This window comes from Phyllostomus discolor, chromosome 4 (genome assembly GCF_004126475.2).
Source record: "Phyllostomus discolor isolate MPI-MPIP mPhyDis1 chromosome 4, mPhyDis1.pri.v3, whole genome shotgun sequence".
Lineage (NCBI taxonomy): Eukaryota > Metazoa > Chordata > Mammalia > Chiroptera > Phyllostomidae > Phyllostomus > Phyllostomus discolor.
The window spans coordinates 93,784,425-93,804,484 of NC_040906.2; the positions used below are offsets into that span (position 1 = coordinate 93,784,425).

A 20,060-nucleotide genomic window follows, 5' to 3' on the forward strand; every position below is an offset into this window, starting at 1 on the left:
ACATTACTTTCTTGATAAAAAAGCTCCATCCAGCAAAACTTGTCTCTTAATGTAAGGTTCTGCGAGCAGTAATTTATTTTGTTCCCTGATATATCTAAGACCCAGAAAAGTATTTAGAACATAACAGATCTTTAGTGATATCTGTTGAATGAAAGAATAAATAAATAAAAAACTGAGCTAAATAATTTACTTCTTTACAGAATTAAAAATATTGACTCTGAGGCAGAGAAATTGCATTTGCCAATGTTGCTCCAGAAAATGCATTTTCTGAGTGATACTTAGCCTAATCATTTCTAATAAAATAGACTAACTTAGTTTAAATCTTGACATATTTTGCCAAAATCAGTTTCAGAGCCTGAAATCTAGGTATTAAAGTCAAGCTTTGAGTTTCCCCAGGAAATCGGTACCTATAACTCAGCTGACTATTGGTACATAATCAAACTGGACAGAAGTTTTCCTCATCTAATTTCTTTTTATATTCTAAGTTATTATTAAAACTTAATTCAATAGTTATTGCAAAGAGTTCTTTAGGTTGGTTTTATTTTCTTCCTTATGCAATGGCTTTCCAAATGTGACATAATGTTCTTAACAGGAATGATTAAAATCAAGTGGCTTTATTGAGCAGTAGAGGTTTTTTTCTTCTTTTCCAGAAGTCAGAAAAATTCAACATCTAATTCCTGAGTGATACAACGTAATCGTTCACTTTCATATTTTTTATACACACACACACAATGTCAAATGTGAAATCATATAAGTAGATGTAAATCACAACCAGTCTAAATATGACTATATGCAAAGATATGAAAGCATGAAGGAAATGTTGAAAGGAAATGTAGAGAAATAGTGCTATATGTGTTGTTTTAAAATGAACAGATTTTTCTTAAAGATATTGTATTCAAATATGACATTTGCATTATTTTGAAACTAAATCTATTCAACTCACCTTCATATAACCAGTCAGCAATCCCATTGAAAATAATTCCTTCTTTCCCAGAAGATGTCAGTCTCAATGAACTGCTCTTTATATCAGGTTGATAGTAGATATTGTTTTCAAAAATATAAATCTGGATCAGGAAACATGTAAAACACACAAACCAAAGACCCAACATATTAGGAAACCTTTTAAGAAAATGTTCTTATTATAGAAAAATAGTTGAAGAGCTAAGAGTTTTATTTGCCAGCCATCAATTTCTCTTTATTTAATGCATATATTTGTATTGCTTTTTTATTGTTCTTCAGTTACAGTTGTCCCACATTCTCCCCCATTGCTCTCCCCTGCCCCACCCATGCCCCTGTTGCTCCCTCAGTCAATTCTCAACCTGTTATCCTTGCCCATGGGGCATTTATATATGTTCCTTGACTTTCCCCATCCCCTACTTTCTCCCATTATGCCTCTCTCTCCTCCCCTCTGGTAACAGTCAGTTTGTCCCTTATTTCCATGTCTCTGGTTCTATTTTGCTAATTTCTTTTGTTGATTAGATTACACTTATAGGTGAAATCGCATGGTATTTGTCTTTCACCACTTGTGAACAATTGGGGAGCATGATACTCCCCAGTTCCATCCATGCCATTGTGAAGGATAGGAGTTCCTTCTTTCTGCTGTGTAGTATTCTATTGTGTAAATTTACCACAGTTTTTTGATCCATTAATTTACTGAAGGGCACTCAGGCTGTTTCCAGCACTTTGTGATTATAAATAATGGTGCAAACGATACCTCCAAAAAGGGTTTGATCTCCAAAATATATAAAGGACTACGATGACATCACTCTAAGAAGACAAACAATCCAATTGAAAAATGGGCAAAGGACCTGAACAGATACTTCTCCAAGGAGGACACACAGAAGGCCCAGAGACATATGAAAAGATGTTCAACATCAGTAGCTATCAGAGACATACAAATTAAAACCACAATGAGATACCACTTCACACCAGTCAGAATGGCCATCATTAACAAATCAAAAAACAAGTACTGGCAAGGATGTGAAGAAAGAGGAACCCTAGTGCATTGTTGGTGGGAATGCAGACTGATGCTGCCACTCTAAAAATTTTATGGAATTTCCTCAAAAAACTAAACATGGAACTTTCCTTTGATCCAGTTATTCCACTGCTGGGATTATACCCTAAGAAACCTGAAACAGCAAAAGGACCTATGCACCCCAATGTTCATAGCAGCATTATTTACAGTATTGCTTTTAATTATTAATTGTTTCTTTCTCTATCATATCAGTATCAAATTATCATTTGGAAATCACATTTCTCAGTGTTGAAACTTTTAAATCTGTATTTTCAACAAAAATTTTTCATCTATTTAATAATCTCTTTTTGCTACCTCAAAATTGGTTTGTGTTCGGGATAACATTTTTCATGCTTAAGAGACTGATAAATATACTAGACACCATTTTAGTGACAGCCAACTGACTGATTGAAAGGCTTCAATTTTGGGTCTTTACTGATATAAAAATGCATTTTGTGATCAATGAAGTAATCTTGATAGAATCTCTCTTATTTTATCTGCCTCAACACACAAATCCACCAATGAAAGGAAAGGAAAGCAAAATTCCTTTTAATTGATAAGTGAACACATCTCACTATGCATATCATCTGGCAATTCTTTCCCAAAAAGCATGGCAGTAATAACTATCTTGTGCTTGAGGGCTCAAGAAGGAATTTTAATTTGAACACATCACAGAGACTTCCAAAATAATATCAGCAGCAACAATGGGTCCAACAATAGGACAAAATTATTTATAACCCAGTTTAAAATATTCTTAATGATAAACATTTTAAACTACCAGCCTATGTGATAGTATAACCTTCACAGAACCATGTTTCATCCACATGTTGGAGGAAACAGAATATTGTCCACTGTATGCCAAATTGCTATTTCAATTGATCATTCTATTAAGAATGTGAAAGCTGGACTAGTGCCCATGTGTTCCAGCATGCTATGGGATAATTATATAAGAGGAAATGCAGTAAACATAGAAACTTCTGAAACAATTGTCTGATTAATTATGAAGTCCTAGATTTAGAATCTTGGTGTGCACAATGAGAAAACAATGTTAATATCCAGAAAATTTCATTGATATTCTATTTTGATTTTAGTCATTTGGCAAATGTTTAACAGTTACAGTATTTAATTAATCATTCTACCACTATCTGAGATTTATATTACCAGTGAGAGTGCTGATAGAAAAAATAATTTGGCAGGGAAAAAGAAAGAAATATATATCAGGGTATTTAAAAATATGGGGTTCATAATCAGGCAGTGTAAATTGAAAATATCAGTGACTTGAACAATTTTCCTTTATTCTGTATTGCTGTTCCAGTACAGTTGTCTCCATTTTCACCCCACCACATCTATCTCTGCCTCCCACCCTTGAACCTACCTCTTTGGCTTTGTCCATGTGTCTTTTATACATATTCCTTGATGGCCCTTCCCCTATTATCTCTCATTATCCGTCTCCCCCCTCCTCTTTGGTTGAACAATTTTCTTAATTTTTGTAAATCTTGGTCCTCTCCTTTAATAAATGTCCATGTCTCACTCCTACCTTAGACATCTGTTCTGAAAAATAAATCAGGTGATAAATATAGAGCATATAGCACATGTGGCTATTAGCGGAAGCAAAGCTGACCTCACGCAGGATAATTTGGCTCAAAATCCTGAACTTTACTGAGGTTACAAACCCTAAACCAAAACAAACCTATATGCCTTCAGCCAATGTGTAAATTATCCCAAACTATTGACCAGTACTCATATTATACTGGTGTATAAATTATTTATTAAGAGTAGTAGAATAATAATACCAGTATTAGTAATAGTCCTATATGGAGAAGGAGAAGAAAGAGGTATTAACAAATAATATTTACTGCTTTCTCTTCATTTAAGAAGTCTTCAAGTGATAACAGAAAATAGGAAATAAGATTATTATTGGAAGCACATGGGTTACATTTAGGCAAAAGTTTAAGAACTATATCTTAAGTGTCTTAAAATCGGATGGAAGTTTATTTTAATGACTTTCATAGTCCGTCATAACCAAAAAAATTAACTTTATTCCAGCCATTTAGAGCTTAAATTTTATACCCTTGGTATACAAGCTCCATTTGCCCTTCACAAACGATATAGGAGATAGGCACACAAAGTATTCCTTTCTTGGAGGGAATCCCTGTTTTGGATCTGAAGCTTCTGATTAGGACTTGTGAGTAAAAATCTACAGCAAGGCTACTTAAACACATGTGACTATTACTAGACGTAGGAGTGACTTAACTCAAAGTAATATTGTTTCAAATCCTCCTTCTTAAGGGGACAAACTCTAAGTCAAAATAATTAAGAAAACCTCCATGATTTCATCAGATGTATAAATTATCCAAAATCATTGACCAGTAATTACATTTATATTTGAAGAACAGATTGGATGATATTCAGAATCCATATGTAGCTGACATCTGAAAAGAACAAGCAATATGGGATCAGAATTTTAATGATATTTATTCAAAGCTGCAATATCAGAGATTGTCCAAAAGATTATTTTTCTGTGGACAAAAATTACTTGCTGCCTTCATGAAGATGTACATTTATAATCTCCTAACCCCTTTCAATTACTAAGGTTTTTCCATGAATTATATAGTTTCAGATAACAATCACAAACTCTAAGCACTACCTTAGCAATTCAAGAGCTGCAAGTATTCTCAGGTACTATATGGGTGCTCTGATGAAATTAAACTGCATCCAAATGGCAATCATCAGCAGCTGCAGCTAGTTTTCAATCACAATGAAAATATGACAAACACTGATGCCATTTATTTTAATGCTGCTGATTAAACTGTCACAATATTTTGATGCCATTTATCAATTCTTTCAATGAGCTACCTGAGCATTATAACAAATACAAATGGGTAGCTATTTGACCATTTAACTCTCCAATCTATAGACCAAGCTAACTACCAAGGTTTTTTCAAAACTAATGATGTTAACACACTTACAAAATAAGTAAAAACTGGTAAAGTCACCACTAAGGGAACAGGAAGACAACTGAAATACTATGTGCTAAACCATGACAAGTTGAGAAATGTCTAATACGTGTTCCAAGAAATCATTCTAATAAATATGTTAGTCAATATTGCTAATTACCAAGTGATTGGGCACAATATATGTCATTGATGGGAAGAAGTTCCTCAGGGCTAATGTTCAACTTTCAGCCTTTTCTCTCCCTGCCGCAACCACCAGCAATGCTTCAGCAGGTGGTAAATAGCCATGGAGTAAACTATTCCTAATCCAGCCAACTTGTAATGGACATATAGCAGGAACTGAACACTTGATGTTAAAAGTCGTTAAGATTTTGAGATTGAGAGTAATCACAATATAAATTAGCTTACTGTGACTGATTCAACCAGGGACAATACCTGATACAAACACTACAGACTCTCCCAAGCTTTTAGCCATCTTAGAAAAAACACAGCAAAATAAAACAAAAACATAATTGAACATTGTATCTGTCTTAGCTGAAATATTACTGAAAAGCTACTCCACCTCTATGGGATTAAGTCATTTTCATAATAATTTTACACTAGAAAACTGTAATTATTCAAAAATCCCCAAGCATTGTAATGATGCATGATAATCTGTAAAGTTGCAGTCTAGTTGAGATAGTATTTTAGGTTATCTTCTGCTGTGACTTGTTTTCTTGGGGGGAAAAGAAAAAAAGAAATGCAAAAGACTATCCCAGATAATATGTCACTAGCAGAGATTTGATGAAAGGGGTGCTTTCTTATGTTGATAGCAAAATATAAAGTATATGGTCATATGGGAAAGCAACACAGCAACTGAAAACAAAACCTATTCCATCTCAACAGTGATCCCAAACTTGGGTCATTGTCCTAATAGGGAAAATAAGTACCAATATATAGAGAAGGATGAAGAGTGAAATTTATTTCATCAGTGTTAATGATGGTCAAAAAGAAGAGTCAAAGTGAAAATCCATTAAAATGAATGGCTGGATGGATCATGACTCATCCACATCATGTGATAATGTTCAGGCTTAAAGAGCATAAATTAATGCCATATGAGCTGACTTCAAGAAGTTTCATTCAGATATTGTCAAGTGACAAAGGCACAAAATGAACAAAATAATTTCAACATGAACTCATTTTTGTGCACAAGACAATGATAATAGTAATACAAAATCTTATCCTAGCATGAGTCTCACTAACATTGGATATTATCTATTGGTACTCGAGCCCTTGCCTGCCCTCTATAGTCTTCTATTACTGTGGGTCATTACAAGCCTGAAATGTACATTTCCAAGACTCATTTGGAAACTAGTCTTCTGATCTTCTTTGTTAGATGGGTTCTAGTCTGGAAAAAGGAGAGAGTTGTTAGTTAGAAATTGAAAAGACCTTTGCCTCTGGCAGTGGCTCTAGAATGGAGACCTTGGAGACCTCAGCAATAGTGGCTCACCAGCAATTTATAAATAGATGAGGAAACTATAGTAATATATATTTGTATAATATATATGAGGAAATTATAACTATGGAAGAATAAATGCTTGTCTTTTAATATAGGTATATGTTTTGGAAGGTAGATATCCAATGAAAGAGACAGAAAAAATACCTAGTCAAACATAAAAGACTGGGAAAATAAACTAAGTATAAAATATACTAAAAAAATTTGATCACATTTATGCTTGCATGTAAATTACACAAATTAGTAGATTTATAAGTAAGGTACCAGTATTCATTTCAATGGTAATGAAAATGATGACAGTTATGCAGAAGTTAGTCTCACATGTGGGTTACATAAATAGTATTGTTAATTTTTTTAAAAAATTGAAACAAATAATAATAAGAGTGTTTTTTGTAACTTAGAGTATGGTTTTTCAACATGGATACTATTATCATAGAGACTGGATATTTCTTTGTTGTGGAGGACTGCCCTGACTTTGTAGGATGATTAGCAGAACTCCTCATTTCTACAGACTTGATGTTGGTAGCAGCCCCTTTCCTCAATGTGACAACCAAAAATGTCTCCAGACTTTATCTAAAGTTCCCTGGAGAGGGGAGAGGCAACATCACCTCCAGTTAAGAACTAATAACTTTGAGTTAAATAAGTTTATTTTCTTTAGCTTAAAAAAATAAATGTCATGGATATACAATATATTAGCTATATTAGTTTCAGGAGTACCATGTACTGATTTGACATTTTTATACGTTATTATGTGAACACTCCACTGATTCTAGCAATAATCTATAATTGTGAAAACTTATCACGATATCATTGACTATATTCCTTTTCACTTTGTTCACCCATTTGCCATCACCTCTCTTTTTTGACATGCTTATATTCCAAAAACAAAATATTTGTTTTATTTCTCTAAATCTTTAAAAGCCAATTTTCCATTTGTTGTTAAAAAGTACTCTGCTAAATGTGTCTGTATTACAATGATTTTTAATGTATAGTCCCTGACTTTAATTAGGTTATAATTTCATGTGAGAGACAGGTAGAAAAAATTCTATAACCCAGTAATGGGGATGGGAACACACATTACAGGGCTTAGCCATTAGTGGTAGGGCTCAAATCATGGAAATCTAGTCTAAATTGTGTCATAGAGGACAAGGAGTGATGCCATGGAATAAGGAAGGTAGAGAGGAAGAAACTCCCGGTGAGAAAACAGAATGAGCTAAAGCAAAAGTTGTACAACTATGGAAACATTAGGAGAACTGTTAGATTTAGAAACAAACAAACAAGATTCACATACATCTCTCTATATAAATGGTTACTGTCAAAATTAAGATGGTGCTGAACCATACTGCAGCATGAATATCGGACCAAATAGTTTGAGCCCCACTTTTTTTTTTCAGTAATTATGTTGTTTATGAGCAGGTGAGTAATTAGGAAAATAATTGGTGCCAGTAAAAGAACAGAAGGTAAATTGGGGAACTGCGGGCAGCAAAATAATTCAAATATTATTCTTAATAAAGATAATAATGATCAAAATGGAGTTATTATTCTTAATTTATGGCTTTCAGCTTATGTCTAAAATGTTTATATATTCAAATGCCAATGTTTTAGTATCTCTTACTTGGATCCTTTTAAGTCTTACTCTTCAGAATCAGTCATTACAGTTTTTAATACCAGATTCATACCCTTCAAATCATATGCAGACTTATATTTGCCCCTGCTCTTACAGGCTTTGAATATTCATATAACCATATGCTTGCCTCCTTTTGGCCCATCAACCATACTCCAACCTCATTATACTCTCTGATCCAACATTGGCACCAAAATTTGTGTGGAACCTTTACTTTTACTTTACCAAAAACAGATTTTAAATTCTAATCATGGCAGCTTATCAATTTCTTTAAAAAATTAATCTAAATATTTGTCATTAAAATTAATTTAATATTATATTATTTTGAAAATAACTGACAAAAAGATTTTTGGTGACTTAGAGTGATTCAGTAAATAAGTGATCAGGGACAGATGTTATCATGTTTCAATAAATAAGAGAGTTTCATTATATGAATAGTATTAAACCATAATTTCACATATAGTTGTTTTTATCAAGACAGTGTAAGAATAAGACATTTTAAGCTCCATCAGATACATAAGATGTTGCATGACATTTAAAATTTTTAATAAATACAAAAGACTGAACTATCTAAGCCATATTCTATTAATGGATCTGGTTCCATTGAAGTTGAAGAAAAATTTTCCTCTTTTAGCAATGTGCTCCCCTGCTACATTTCAGTATAGAAAACATTTTGAACAATTCTTTAAATCCTTTAAACATAAACTTATACAGAAAGATTCTTTTTTGATTAATATTACTTTGATTCTTTTGATAACCTGAAAGAATATAAGTAGACACATTTTCAGAGCATTTTATTTTTACACTTAGAATGGCAAAAATGAGAGCCAATAATAGGTACTGCCAAAGATCTAAAGTAACTGGAACTTCCAGCCAAGATGGAGGCACAGGTGGATTCACTTTGCCTCCTGATACAATGAAAAGAAGGACAACAACAAATTTGAAAACAAAAAATAATCAGAACTGTCAGAAAATTGAATTGTCCAGCAACCAAGGGGTTAAAGAAGAAACATTCATTGAGACCAGTAGGAGGAGCAGAGACAGGCAGCCAGAGGGAGACTATTCAAGACAAGGTGATGGCTGGCAGACCAGGGAGGGCAAAACAGCAGCTGGTAGACTAGGCAAGGTGGTGGCTGATAGAGTAGGTGGTACCACATTTGTGAGCTGAAAAACTCAGAGGAGCAACTGGGGAGTGAGGCAGACCGAGTAACCCAGGGTTTCAGTGAAGGGGAAAAAAGCCTCAAAACCTCTGACTGAAAAAATCTGTGGGGCTTGAGGTGGTGGGAGAAACTCCCAGCCTCACAGGAGAGTTCTTTGGAGAAACCCACAGAGTTCTAGAATGTACACAAACTGACGTACCTGGAAATCAGCACCAGAAGGGGCTAATTTGCTTGTGGGTAGCAGAGGAAGTGACTGAAAGTTTGCCAAGAGCTGATCAAACAGCACTGTTCCCTCTCTGACCGTTTCCCCACATACAGAGCCAGGACGCAGTAAAATGGGTTGCCCCACCCTGATGAATAACTAAGGCTCCGCCCCTTATTACATAACAGGCAACAGAGAAAAAAGCATATGGCCCAAATAAAAGAACAAATCAAAGCTCCAGAAAAAATGCAATGAAGAGATAGCCAACCTATCAGATGCACAGTTCAAAACACTGGTAATCAGGATGCTCACAGAAATGGTTGAGTATAATAGCAACATAGAGGAAAAAGTGAAGGCTATGAAAAGTGCAATAAAGCAAAATATACACGGAAGCAACAGTGAAGAGAAGGAAACCAGGTCTCAGATCAACATTTTGCAGCAGAAAGAAAAAAATAAACTCAGAGCAGAATGAAGAAACAGGAATTCAAAAAGTGACAAGAGGCTTAGGAACATCTGGGACAACTTTAAGCATTCCAACATCTGAAGCATAGGGGTGACAGAAGGAGAAGAGGAAGAGCAAGAAATGCAAAACTTATTTGAAAACATAATGAATGAGAAACTCCCTAATCTGGCAAAGAAAATAGACTTCCAGGAAGACCAGGAAGCTCAGAGTGTCCCAAAAAAGTTGGACCCAAGGAAACACACACCAAGGCATACCATAATTACACTACTTAAGATTAAAGATAAGGAGAGAATCTTAAAAGGAGCAAGAGAAAAGGAGACAGTTACCTACAAATGAGTGCCCATAGGACTAGAAGCTGATTTCTCAAAAGAAGCCTTACAAGCAAGAAGAAGTTGGAAAGAAGTATTCAAAATCATGAAAGGCAAGGACCTACATTCAAGATTACTCCATCCAGCAAAGCTTTCATTTAGAATAGAAGGGCAGATAAAGTGCTTCCCAGATAAGGTCAAGTTAAAGGAGTTCATCATTCCCAAGCCCCTTGGGAATTAACATTTCATATGTGAAATGTTAAAGGGACTTATGTAAGAAAAAGAAGATCAAAAATACAAACAGTAAAATGACAACAAACTCACAACTATCAACAACTGAACCTAAAAAAAAATAAAAACAAACTAAGTGAACAAGTAGAACAGGAGCAGAATCACAGAAATGGAGACCACCTGGAGGGTTATCAGTGGGGAGGGGCCAAGGGAGTGGGGAGAATGGGTTAAAAGATACAGGGAATAAGAAGCATAAATGGTAGGTATAAAACAGACAGGGGGGTGTTAAGAATAATATAGGAAATGGAGAAGCCAAAGAACTTACATGTACAACCCATGGATATGAACTAAGGGATGGGAGTAATATGGGTGGGAGGACGGTACAGGGAAGATGGGAATAAAGGGGAAAAATGGGTCAACTGTAATAGCATAATCAACAAAATATATTTAAAAATATCTAAAGTAACTGGAACTTTCATGTACATCTGGTGGGACAGTAAATTGGTGCAATCACTTTTTAAATCTCTGTAACAGTTTTTACCAAAGCAGAACATACGTATAACTACATAACTCAGCAAATCCATGTAAGATACAATACCTCTTCACTTATGATGGAGTTTTGCCCAGAAAAAAACATCATAAGTTGTAAATATCATAAGTCAAAATGTACCTTTTCCACCAAATGGCATAGCTTAGCCTAAGCTACCTTAAATGTGCACAAAATACAATATCCAGAAATCGCTAGCAACACAGTACATAGTAGAGTATTGGATGTTTACTCTCATGATCATGTGCTTGACTGAAGCTGTGTCTTGGTGCATCATGAGAGAGTATTGTAACCAGAAAAAGTTCAAAATTCAAAATAATGTTTCTACTGAAAGGGAGTCACTTTTGCACCACTGTAAATTGAAAATTTGCAAACCAGACATTGTATGTCAGGGGACTGTCTGTATATACCTAACACAAATGTATATGAATATATGTCTAAATATCCATATAGATATCCATACTGTCTATTCCTAACACAGATGTATGTGGGTAAGTATTGACATATATCTATCAGGGGGCATACATATGAATTCTCATAGCAGCAGTGTTATTTATATTAGCCAGTTGATGTTACAAGTCAGGATAATGACTACCCTTGGAAGGGAGTAGTGACAGATAAAGGGCAGAACAAGGGCCTCTGGGATTTGAACAAACTTCTGTTTCTTCTCTGGGCATTGTGTAGAAGGCAGCATTCACAAAAATTAGTTCAATATATTTGGCAGATGCATATTAAAATAAGAGAAAATGTTATGTTGAATTTTATTAGTAATCATAATTCCTTTAAAATATCACTATAAAGACTATCAATATGTTACTGAAAGCCACAGCGCATCCTTCAACTTCATAAAAATTCTGTTTCCTTAATTTACCAGTATGCAATAAATTCTGAGTATCCACTTGTATAATTCAAAGTAAAGCTATGAACACAAGTTAAATAGTTTGATTACCTCTGACATTTTGACTTTGAATAAATCTCTCCGTGGGTTATTAAATACTGCTTTCATTTCTCTGCAGGACCATCACTGGGATATAGAACAACTCACTCAAATCATTTATGTCACCTTTGCTCCAGCACCTGACATTCTTGAAACAGAATTACTATAAGAGAACTCTCATCCCTTGACATTTGCAATTATTCATCTCAGGAAGTCCTTTTAAATAGATATTTCTTAAAACCTTTATAGAACATTGTGAATTTTCAAAGAAGTGAAAGATAACCCTTTGTCTTAAATTCATAGTTATGTTAAGTCACTTCCCAGTTCTAAAACCCTTTTATGCATACTTTAATTTTAGAGGAAACTGGATACCAGATAAAAGTTAGCATAGAGATAACCGAAGACTAACTCCAATCATTGAAGTGTAACAGCAAATTCTCTTGACCACATCAGTCCAAAAATTTTCTTTAGAATAAGAGAACATCTTATGAAAAATAGATCATGTTGATAATTAAAAAATACTAAAAATTTTTATGGGCCCTGAGTAATAAAATTATACCCACAAAAGATAGTCATCAACATTATTATATCATTAAAATATTATTATCATGTACTGATGTATATGTGTTAAAATGCTAGGAGACGGTATTATCTAGCCCCTGTAAGATGGTCTTATCCAGCTCTTGTATATCCATTTCCTCTTCTACTCCACTTTCTTTTCTTTCATTTTTCCTTCACCACCCCATTTTCTTGCATTATTTCTCTTCTTTCAGTCTTCCATCATAAACTGACTTTGTATCTGGCATTATTTATGTGCTAGGCACTGTGCTAAACCTGGAATATATAAGTACAAGGCCTTATAGTCTATTGAGATTTCTAATGCAAGAACATACAAATCATTGTCAACATAGCTGATAAAGAAGGAAATAAAACAATGTATGAGAACATTAATCTAGGGGAACATATTACTGCCTAATATGTGTCATGACAGTATAACTTGAAATGAAAAATAAAAGCAAAAATGTAGAAAAATGAGATCTCTATCATAGAGACATGGACCCTAACCCTGACAGTGCTCTTGGTAAATTTGGGCAATTAACTTACTTAAACTTTCTGATACTTAGTATTCTTGTTTATAAAATGGTGGTATTAACACCCTCATGGTGGTCTACAGGATTAAAGAAACCTGGTCATGGATGTTTTCTAGATACCTGTACATAGATGCTCAATATTTAAACAAAATAATTGATGATAATATTGTAATTGGCCATTAAAGATATTATCATAATTTGAGGAGAATCAAACATTCTTATGTTATCCTAAAAAATTTAAGCATTTAAGATGGTAGGTTAATAACTTTACCTCCTATTTCTCCATATCAGCAACCTAGTGTATGTATTTTCACTTATCTGACCATTCACATCTAATTTTCCCTTCTTATTTTGGAGGGTTCTTGCACTATGCGTGTATTAAGGGAAAAGTAGAACCTAGTCTCTAATCATAAAGACAAAAAAGCCAAATAAAACATCCCTAAGTCATGACCACACCTTTAACTCAGATTCTGTTTTTTAATTATATTTTAATTGCTGTTCAAGGACAGTTTTCTGCCTTTTTGTCCCCATCCCAGCCCACCCCACCAGCCCTCCCCACCTCCCTCCTGTTTTCACCTGCCCCCTTGTTATTCTCCATGTGTCCTTTATACTTGTTCCTGCAAACCCTTCCCCTTTTCTCCTGAAATTCCCTCCCCTCTCCCCTCTGGTCACTGTCAGCCTGTTCTCAATTTCAGTCTCTTTGGTTATATTTTGCTTGTTTGCTTGTTTTGTTGGTTAGATTCCTGTTAAAGGTGAGATCATATGGTATTTGTCTCTCACTGCCTGGCTTATTTTGCTTAGCATAATGCTTTCTAGTTCCATCCATGCACAATGAGATACCACCTCATGCCAGTGAGGATGGCCATCATAAACAAAGCAACAAAAAACAAGTGTTGGAGAGGTATGGAGAAAAGGGAACACTAGTGCACTGTTGGTGGGATTGCAGACTGGCACAACCCCTATGGAAAACAGTATGGAATTTTCTCAGATAACTCAGATTCTTAAGGGAATGAAGTTGAGTTTGAGAAACTATTTACAAAAGCAACTGTGAACCCTCAAGGATCCAGAAAGTGTGGAACTCAAATGCCCACTGAAGTAGTTGCCAGATGCAACATCACCAAATTTTACTGAATACATTCCTGTGTCAACAATGCCTGGCTCTTCACGACTCCTTTTTATTTTCCAGTCCTAGAGTTTCAAACTTCCATTGATTCTGAGAACTTTCAGTTATATTATTAATTAGTTCATTTTCTCCTGAAATAAGCCTAAGCCAATCCTCTTGCTTCTTCCAGGAATCTTACTTGCTGGATGGCATGCAACTGTCTAACCTTCAAATGCTCATAAGTAAGAAACTGCTTCATTGTTATCTATGTTGGAAGAAAGCTAAGTTGACCTCTCTTTTTCTAGGTAGCTCCCCTCCCTTTAATCCATCCAAAGTTTAGCAAAATGCATGGTGCATATGCACTTTAGCTTCTGATATTAAAACAATGTTTTATATTTTTATTGTAACTCCTTTCATTTCAAATGGTGAACATTATAAAAGAGATTCCATAAAGGAAGGTTGAGAAATACTGGAAGAAATTATCACATGCTTATCAATGGTTCGGGTACCTAATGCTTTCCAGTTTATAGGCACGCTGATAAGAAAACAAATTGAAAAATGCAGAAGGTGAAACCAGCCTTGGCTATCTCCCATACACATTTTCCCCACAGCTCTAGACTCTTTAATCCACTTCATGCAGTTTCAAGATATCCTTGGCTGCAGATGAAATATATATACACACATATACATCCTTGGCCACAAATGAAATGTATATACACACATATGTGTATATACATTTATATACACACATATATAAAACATTTACATTTACATTTATATGTATATTATACTTATATTTATATTTATTTTTTGGTTTTGTGTTTTCAATGCAGAAACATTCAAACATGGTTTATTTTTCAAAAATATTGGATATCAGTAGAATAACTATAGAAACATACAATTAGTAATGAAATGTCTATGTCTAGAATCAATGTGTTTATTCTAATTAATGTTTTTATGAACTTAAATTTAATTAAACCAACGATGAACTAAGGATAAGCATCACTTAAATTCAAGCATAACTTGAAATTCTAGGGGGACTAAATGGTGATGAATGGAGACTTTAGTTGTGATGGTGAACATACAATATAGTATACAGATGAAGTTTTCTAGAATTCTGTGACTAATACCTGTATAATTTTTTTATCTATATAATTTTGTTCACCTCAATACAATCAATAAAAAGGGAAAAAAGTTGAGATATGTCACTGTTATTTCCCATCCTGTGAGACACTATAGAAATTGCTATCCCTTGGGCTTCAGTTTTCTGTCTGCTACAATGGGGCATAATTAAAGCCTGCCTGTGAAGATGTGTAGCTGCAACGCCGTCTGCTTTAATAACCTTTTCTTTTGTAGATGAAAGCATGGGAGATGGTATTTAAAAGAGTCATTTTTGATTCTTAGGAATTCATGTTTGGGGTGGGCCACAGATTATTCACTGTTGTTCCTCCCTTTATTCTCCTTATTTGCATCTTTCCAATAAAATGACAAATCAAAACCTTTCTGTCAGTAGTTTCACTGTGACATTGTCCAATTAAAGAACTATTGTATTACCATATCATAAAGAATCAACTTATTTAGATCATATTTCTAAGCAAAGTGGACAGTTCAGTAATTACATATTAATTCCTTTTTAAGGCAACCTCTGCCTCAGCAAATCTCATCTACTTGCAATCACATATATATATTTTTTTTTCCTGTATTTGTTTTATTTAGTTCTACCTTGCTTATACATTAACACACAAAACAGAAAAATCTTACTTGGACAGAGCAGTTATATAGACTTCTCGGTGAAATAACACTATTTTCAAATGCTAATGTCAGATGATATTATACATTTCATAATATTTAAAGAAACATTAAGTATATATTTACCACTGGGAAAATTTTTTCAAGTTTCTTAAAGAAGAAGCCTTTAAAATGGAAAAAAGAGAGATCTGGCCAAGATGAAGCATAGGTAGAAATGCTTTGTTTCCTTGCACAACCAAAAGAAGGATAGCAACCAATTTAAAAACAATAAACAACCAGAACTGCCAGAATAGGAAACTCCATGAAGCCCTGACAACCAAGGAGTTAAAGAAATATTCACCCAGACCAGTAGGATGGAGTGGAGACAGGAAGCCAAGCAGGCAGAGAGGACCCACAGCAAGGCTGTGGACCACATGGGTGAGGAGTGGCTGGCTCATCAGGAAACTAAAGACTCAAAACATCTAGCAGTAAACTACTGTGGGTGGGGGTTGCAAAGTTAGGATAACTCTCACAGGAGAGTTCCTTGGAAAGGGTAGCTAGAGTAGAGTAAGCAAGCAGCATTGTTCACTCTCCGACCCCACGCTACAGACAGCACCACAACGTAGCCAAGAGAGTTTCACCACCTCCTTACAACTTAACAGGTGTGCTGAGACAAAGAAATATGGCCCAAATGAGAGAACAGGTCAAAATTGCAAAAAAAAAGAGCTAAGCCATGAGGATAGACAACCTATTTGATACAGAGTTCAAAACACTGGTAATTAGGATGCTCATAGAATTGATTGAGTTCGGTCGCAAAATGAAATAATAAATGAAGGCTACACAAAGTGAAATACAGCAAAATATACAGGTAACCAACAGTGAAGGGAAGGAAACTAGGACTCAAGTCAATGATTTGGAACAAAGGGAAGAAATAAATATCCAACCAGAACAGAATGAAGAAACAAGAATTCAAGAATATGAGGAGAGGCTTCAGGACCTCTAGGACAACTTTAAAGACCACAATATCTGAATCATAGAGCTGTCAGAAGGAGAAGAGGAAGACCAAGAAATTGAAAACTTAGTTGAAAAAATAATGAAGGAAACATCCCCAATCTGGTGAAGGAAATAGACTTCCAGGAAGTCCAGGAAGTCCAGAGTCCCAAAGAAAGTGGACCTGAGAAGGAACACATCAAGGCACAATTAAGTTACCCAAGATTAAAGATAAGTAGAGAATCATAAAAGCAGCAAGGGAAAAGGAGACAGTTACCTACAAAGGGGTGCCCATAAGACTATCAGCTGATTTCTCAAAAGAAACTTTGCAGCAAGAAAGAGCTGGAAAGAAGTATTTCAAGTCATGAAAGACATCCAAGATTATTCCACCCAGCAAAGCTATAATTTAGAATGGAAGGTCTGATAAAGTGCTTCCCAGATAAGATCAAGTTAAAAGAGTTCATCATCACCAAGCTCTTATATGAAATGTTAAAGGGACTTATCTAAGAACTAGAAGAAGGTCAAAAACTATGAACAATAAAATGACAACAAACTCACAACTATCAACAAAACCTAAATAACATAAACAAAAACTAAGCAAACAACCAGACAGCAACAGAATCACAGAAATGGAGTTTGCATAGAAGATTATCAGTGGGGAGAGCAAGGAGGAAAATGCAGGGGGAAAGTTCTTACGGGAAATAAAAAGCATAATTGGTAGGCATAAAATAGACAGGGGGAGTTTAAGAATAGTATAGGAAATGGAGAAGCCAAAGAACTTACACATACAACCCATGGACATGAACTAAGTGGAGGGATGCTGGAAGGTGAGGGGGCAAGGGTGAAGGGTGTGGGTATAAAGGGGAAAAAACAATTGGGATAACTGTAATAGCATAATGAATAAAATATAGTTTAAAAAATAAAAATAAAATGGTAAAAGATAACAAATGATCGGGATATACACAGATACATGATAGTTATATGTTAAATCATTCTAATATGCTCCTAATATGTACCATGTCTATGAGATAACATTGTCTAAATCTTAGTTATTGTTCAATTCATAATTGAAAATAATAAAGAAAAATAATTTATAAAATATGGTATTCTTATAATACAGTCATGCACAAAAGTTTTAGAATGTGAGTGAAAGACATGTGATACCCTGAGTCTGATAATTGGATGATGAAATCTCATGTATAAACAAAAAAAACAGAAAGACGCCCTGGCTGGCATAGCTCAGTGGATTGAGCGCGGGCGGGCTGTGAACCAAAGTGTCACAGGTTCGATTCCCAGCCAGGGTACATGCTTGGGTTGCAGGCCATAACCCCCAGCAACCGCACACTGATGTTTCTCTCCCTCTCTCTCTCTCTCTCTCCCTCCCTCCTCCCTCTCCTCTCTAAAAGTGAATACATTACAAAAAAAAGAAATAAAAAACAGAAAGAAAAGGAAGAAAAATGACAAGGTTAGGGACACGTGTTAGACAATAAGATGGGCCAGACTATAAGTATCAAAGAATCATTCGGTAATGGGAGAAAAATGGGAAAATCATGAAGCTATGGAGGTGCTTTCTGAACAATTTTTCTTTTACTGGTTTTAATGATCATTCTAAAATCCAGTTCCATCTAAAAACTGATTAGAAGAATATTAATCCATTTGTGGAGCTATGAGGATGAATCAAGTGACTTGAAATAAATTTATGGTGAGCCTAGATAGTTTCATTTAATTTTGAATTAATTTGAGAAATTATTTCCCTCTTCTCTGATATTTTATTTCTTTTTTTAAAAAATATTTTATTGTTGTTCAATTATTTCTGTACCCTCTGTTCTAGTTTAGAGACAAAAACTGAAATTGTATCTCAGTGATTTCAATGATACTGTAATATTAATAGCTAAGGCAAATGATATCTCATAGTGAATCTCCAAATACCTTTCCTATGTGGGTTTTCTGATTCCACCAGAATTCATACTGCAAACATTTACCCTCCATTATTACAGACTGTTTTTCATATTAGCCTTTGGTGGATAATAGTTGTGTTTCAAATTTGATGCATATTATACTTTAATGTTAGATCACAGAACACACAGACTAATAGAAATAGAAGAAACAGATGTGACAGATAGCAGCATACTTTTAGAGAGAGTCCAAATTTAGTTTCCACTGATGACTTGGTATCATAACTCTTGAAGAGACATAATATGATTAATAAGCTAAAGAGCATTTGGGTTCTGGAGGAATATCACAGTGCATATATATTTCAGGGCTTATAAGTGGAGAATGGGTTAGAAGGGAGATGATGGCTTGATTTTAACTAACTTTCAGAACAGTCTTTCTGAAAATTTTCTGGGAATTTAAAGGTAGTAAGAAGGAGAATGAATGAAAGGAGAGAAGCAAAGGGAGAAAGAGAATGAAAATTGAGGAACTACACCCAGTACTTATATCCTCCAAATCATTTAGGCTACATATACTGCAAGTCTGTTGTCCAGAATCCTTCATCACACAGTTCAAGCAATAGGATGTCTTGTATTAGCATTTATCCTACTGGTGAAGACTATCAAGCTGCCTATGGATCCCATCATCATAGAAGTTAAGTCTCCTTGCCCCAGGCTTAGTGTCTGCCTTCCTCACACAGACTCTATGGAGTAAATCTCTCATGTCACTTATTCCTACTTGCATCACTCACTCCAAGATTGCAATTATTTTCATTAACAATTGTTGCTCCACCACACCATCATTCCTAGAGTAATGGTCAGTATTCCTTGGCCCCTTATTAACTCAACCTTCCATTCTCTTTCATTCTGCAGTTGAAAGCTGGCAATCCAAAACCAACCAATTTCCCCCTACTCCATACCTTCTTTGAAGGTTTTTTCTCCCTCTTTGCCATAACTGAACCCTGGTTTCCCTTGAAGACATCATTACCCAGCAGCCCTTTCTAGTGACTCTTGCTTCTACCTTATACCTCAAGATGCTCATTGATCCCTTGTGTTTCCTTAGAACATAACTTTTTCACCCCATTGTTAAAAATCCTTCTTATATGAGGTTCATGCCAGTCAGCTTTACCATTCGCTGCTTTATGTTGAGGAGAAATGGTATTATAAAATACTAGTTCTAAAATAACTGGCAGTATATTTAAAAAGAAATTCCACCATGTAGGTCAGGGGGCAACAAATTATTGTGCATGAGTAACACCTAGCCTGCCCCTATTTTTGTATGG

At 34.9% G+C, this 20,060-nt stretch overlaps 1 protein-coding gene across 4 annotated transcripts in view; it reads right to left on the bottom strand.

Annotated features, from left to right (window-relative positions):
* Positions 1 to 20,060, bottom strand: part of DPP10 (dipeptidyl peptidase like 10) — a 715,100-nt gene that overhangs the window by 118,390 nt on the left and 576,650 nt on the right. For 3 of the 4 annotated variants that reach the window (XM_028510436.2, XM_028510435.2, XM_036023642.1), the window contains exon 8: positions 944 to 1,064. In XM_028510436.2, coding sequence (XP_028366237.1) covers positions 944 to 1,064 — 121 coding nt within the window. Of the gene's footprint in view, positions 1 to 943; positions 1,065 to 20,060 lie in introns of those variants that run through there. The other variant, XM_036023643.1, reaches the window with a different exon arrangement.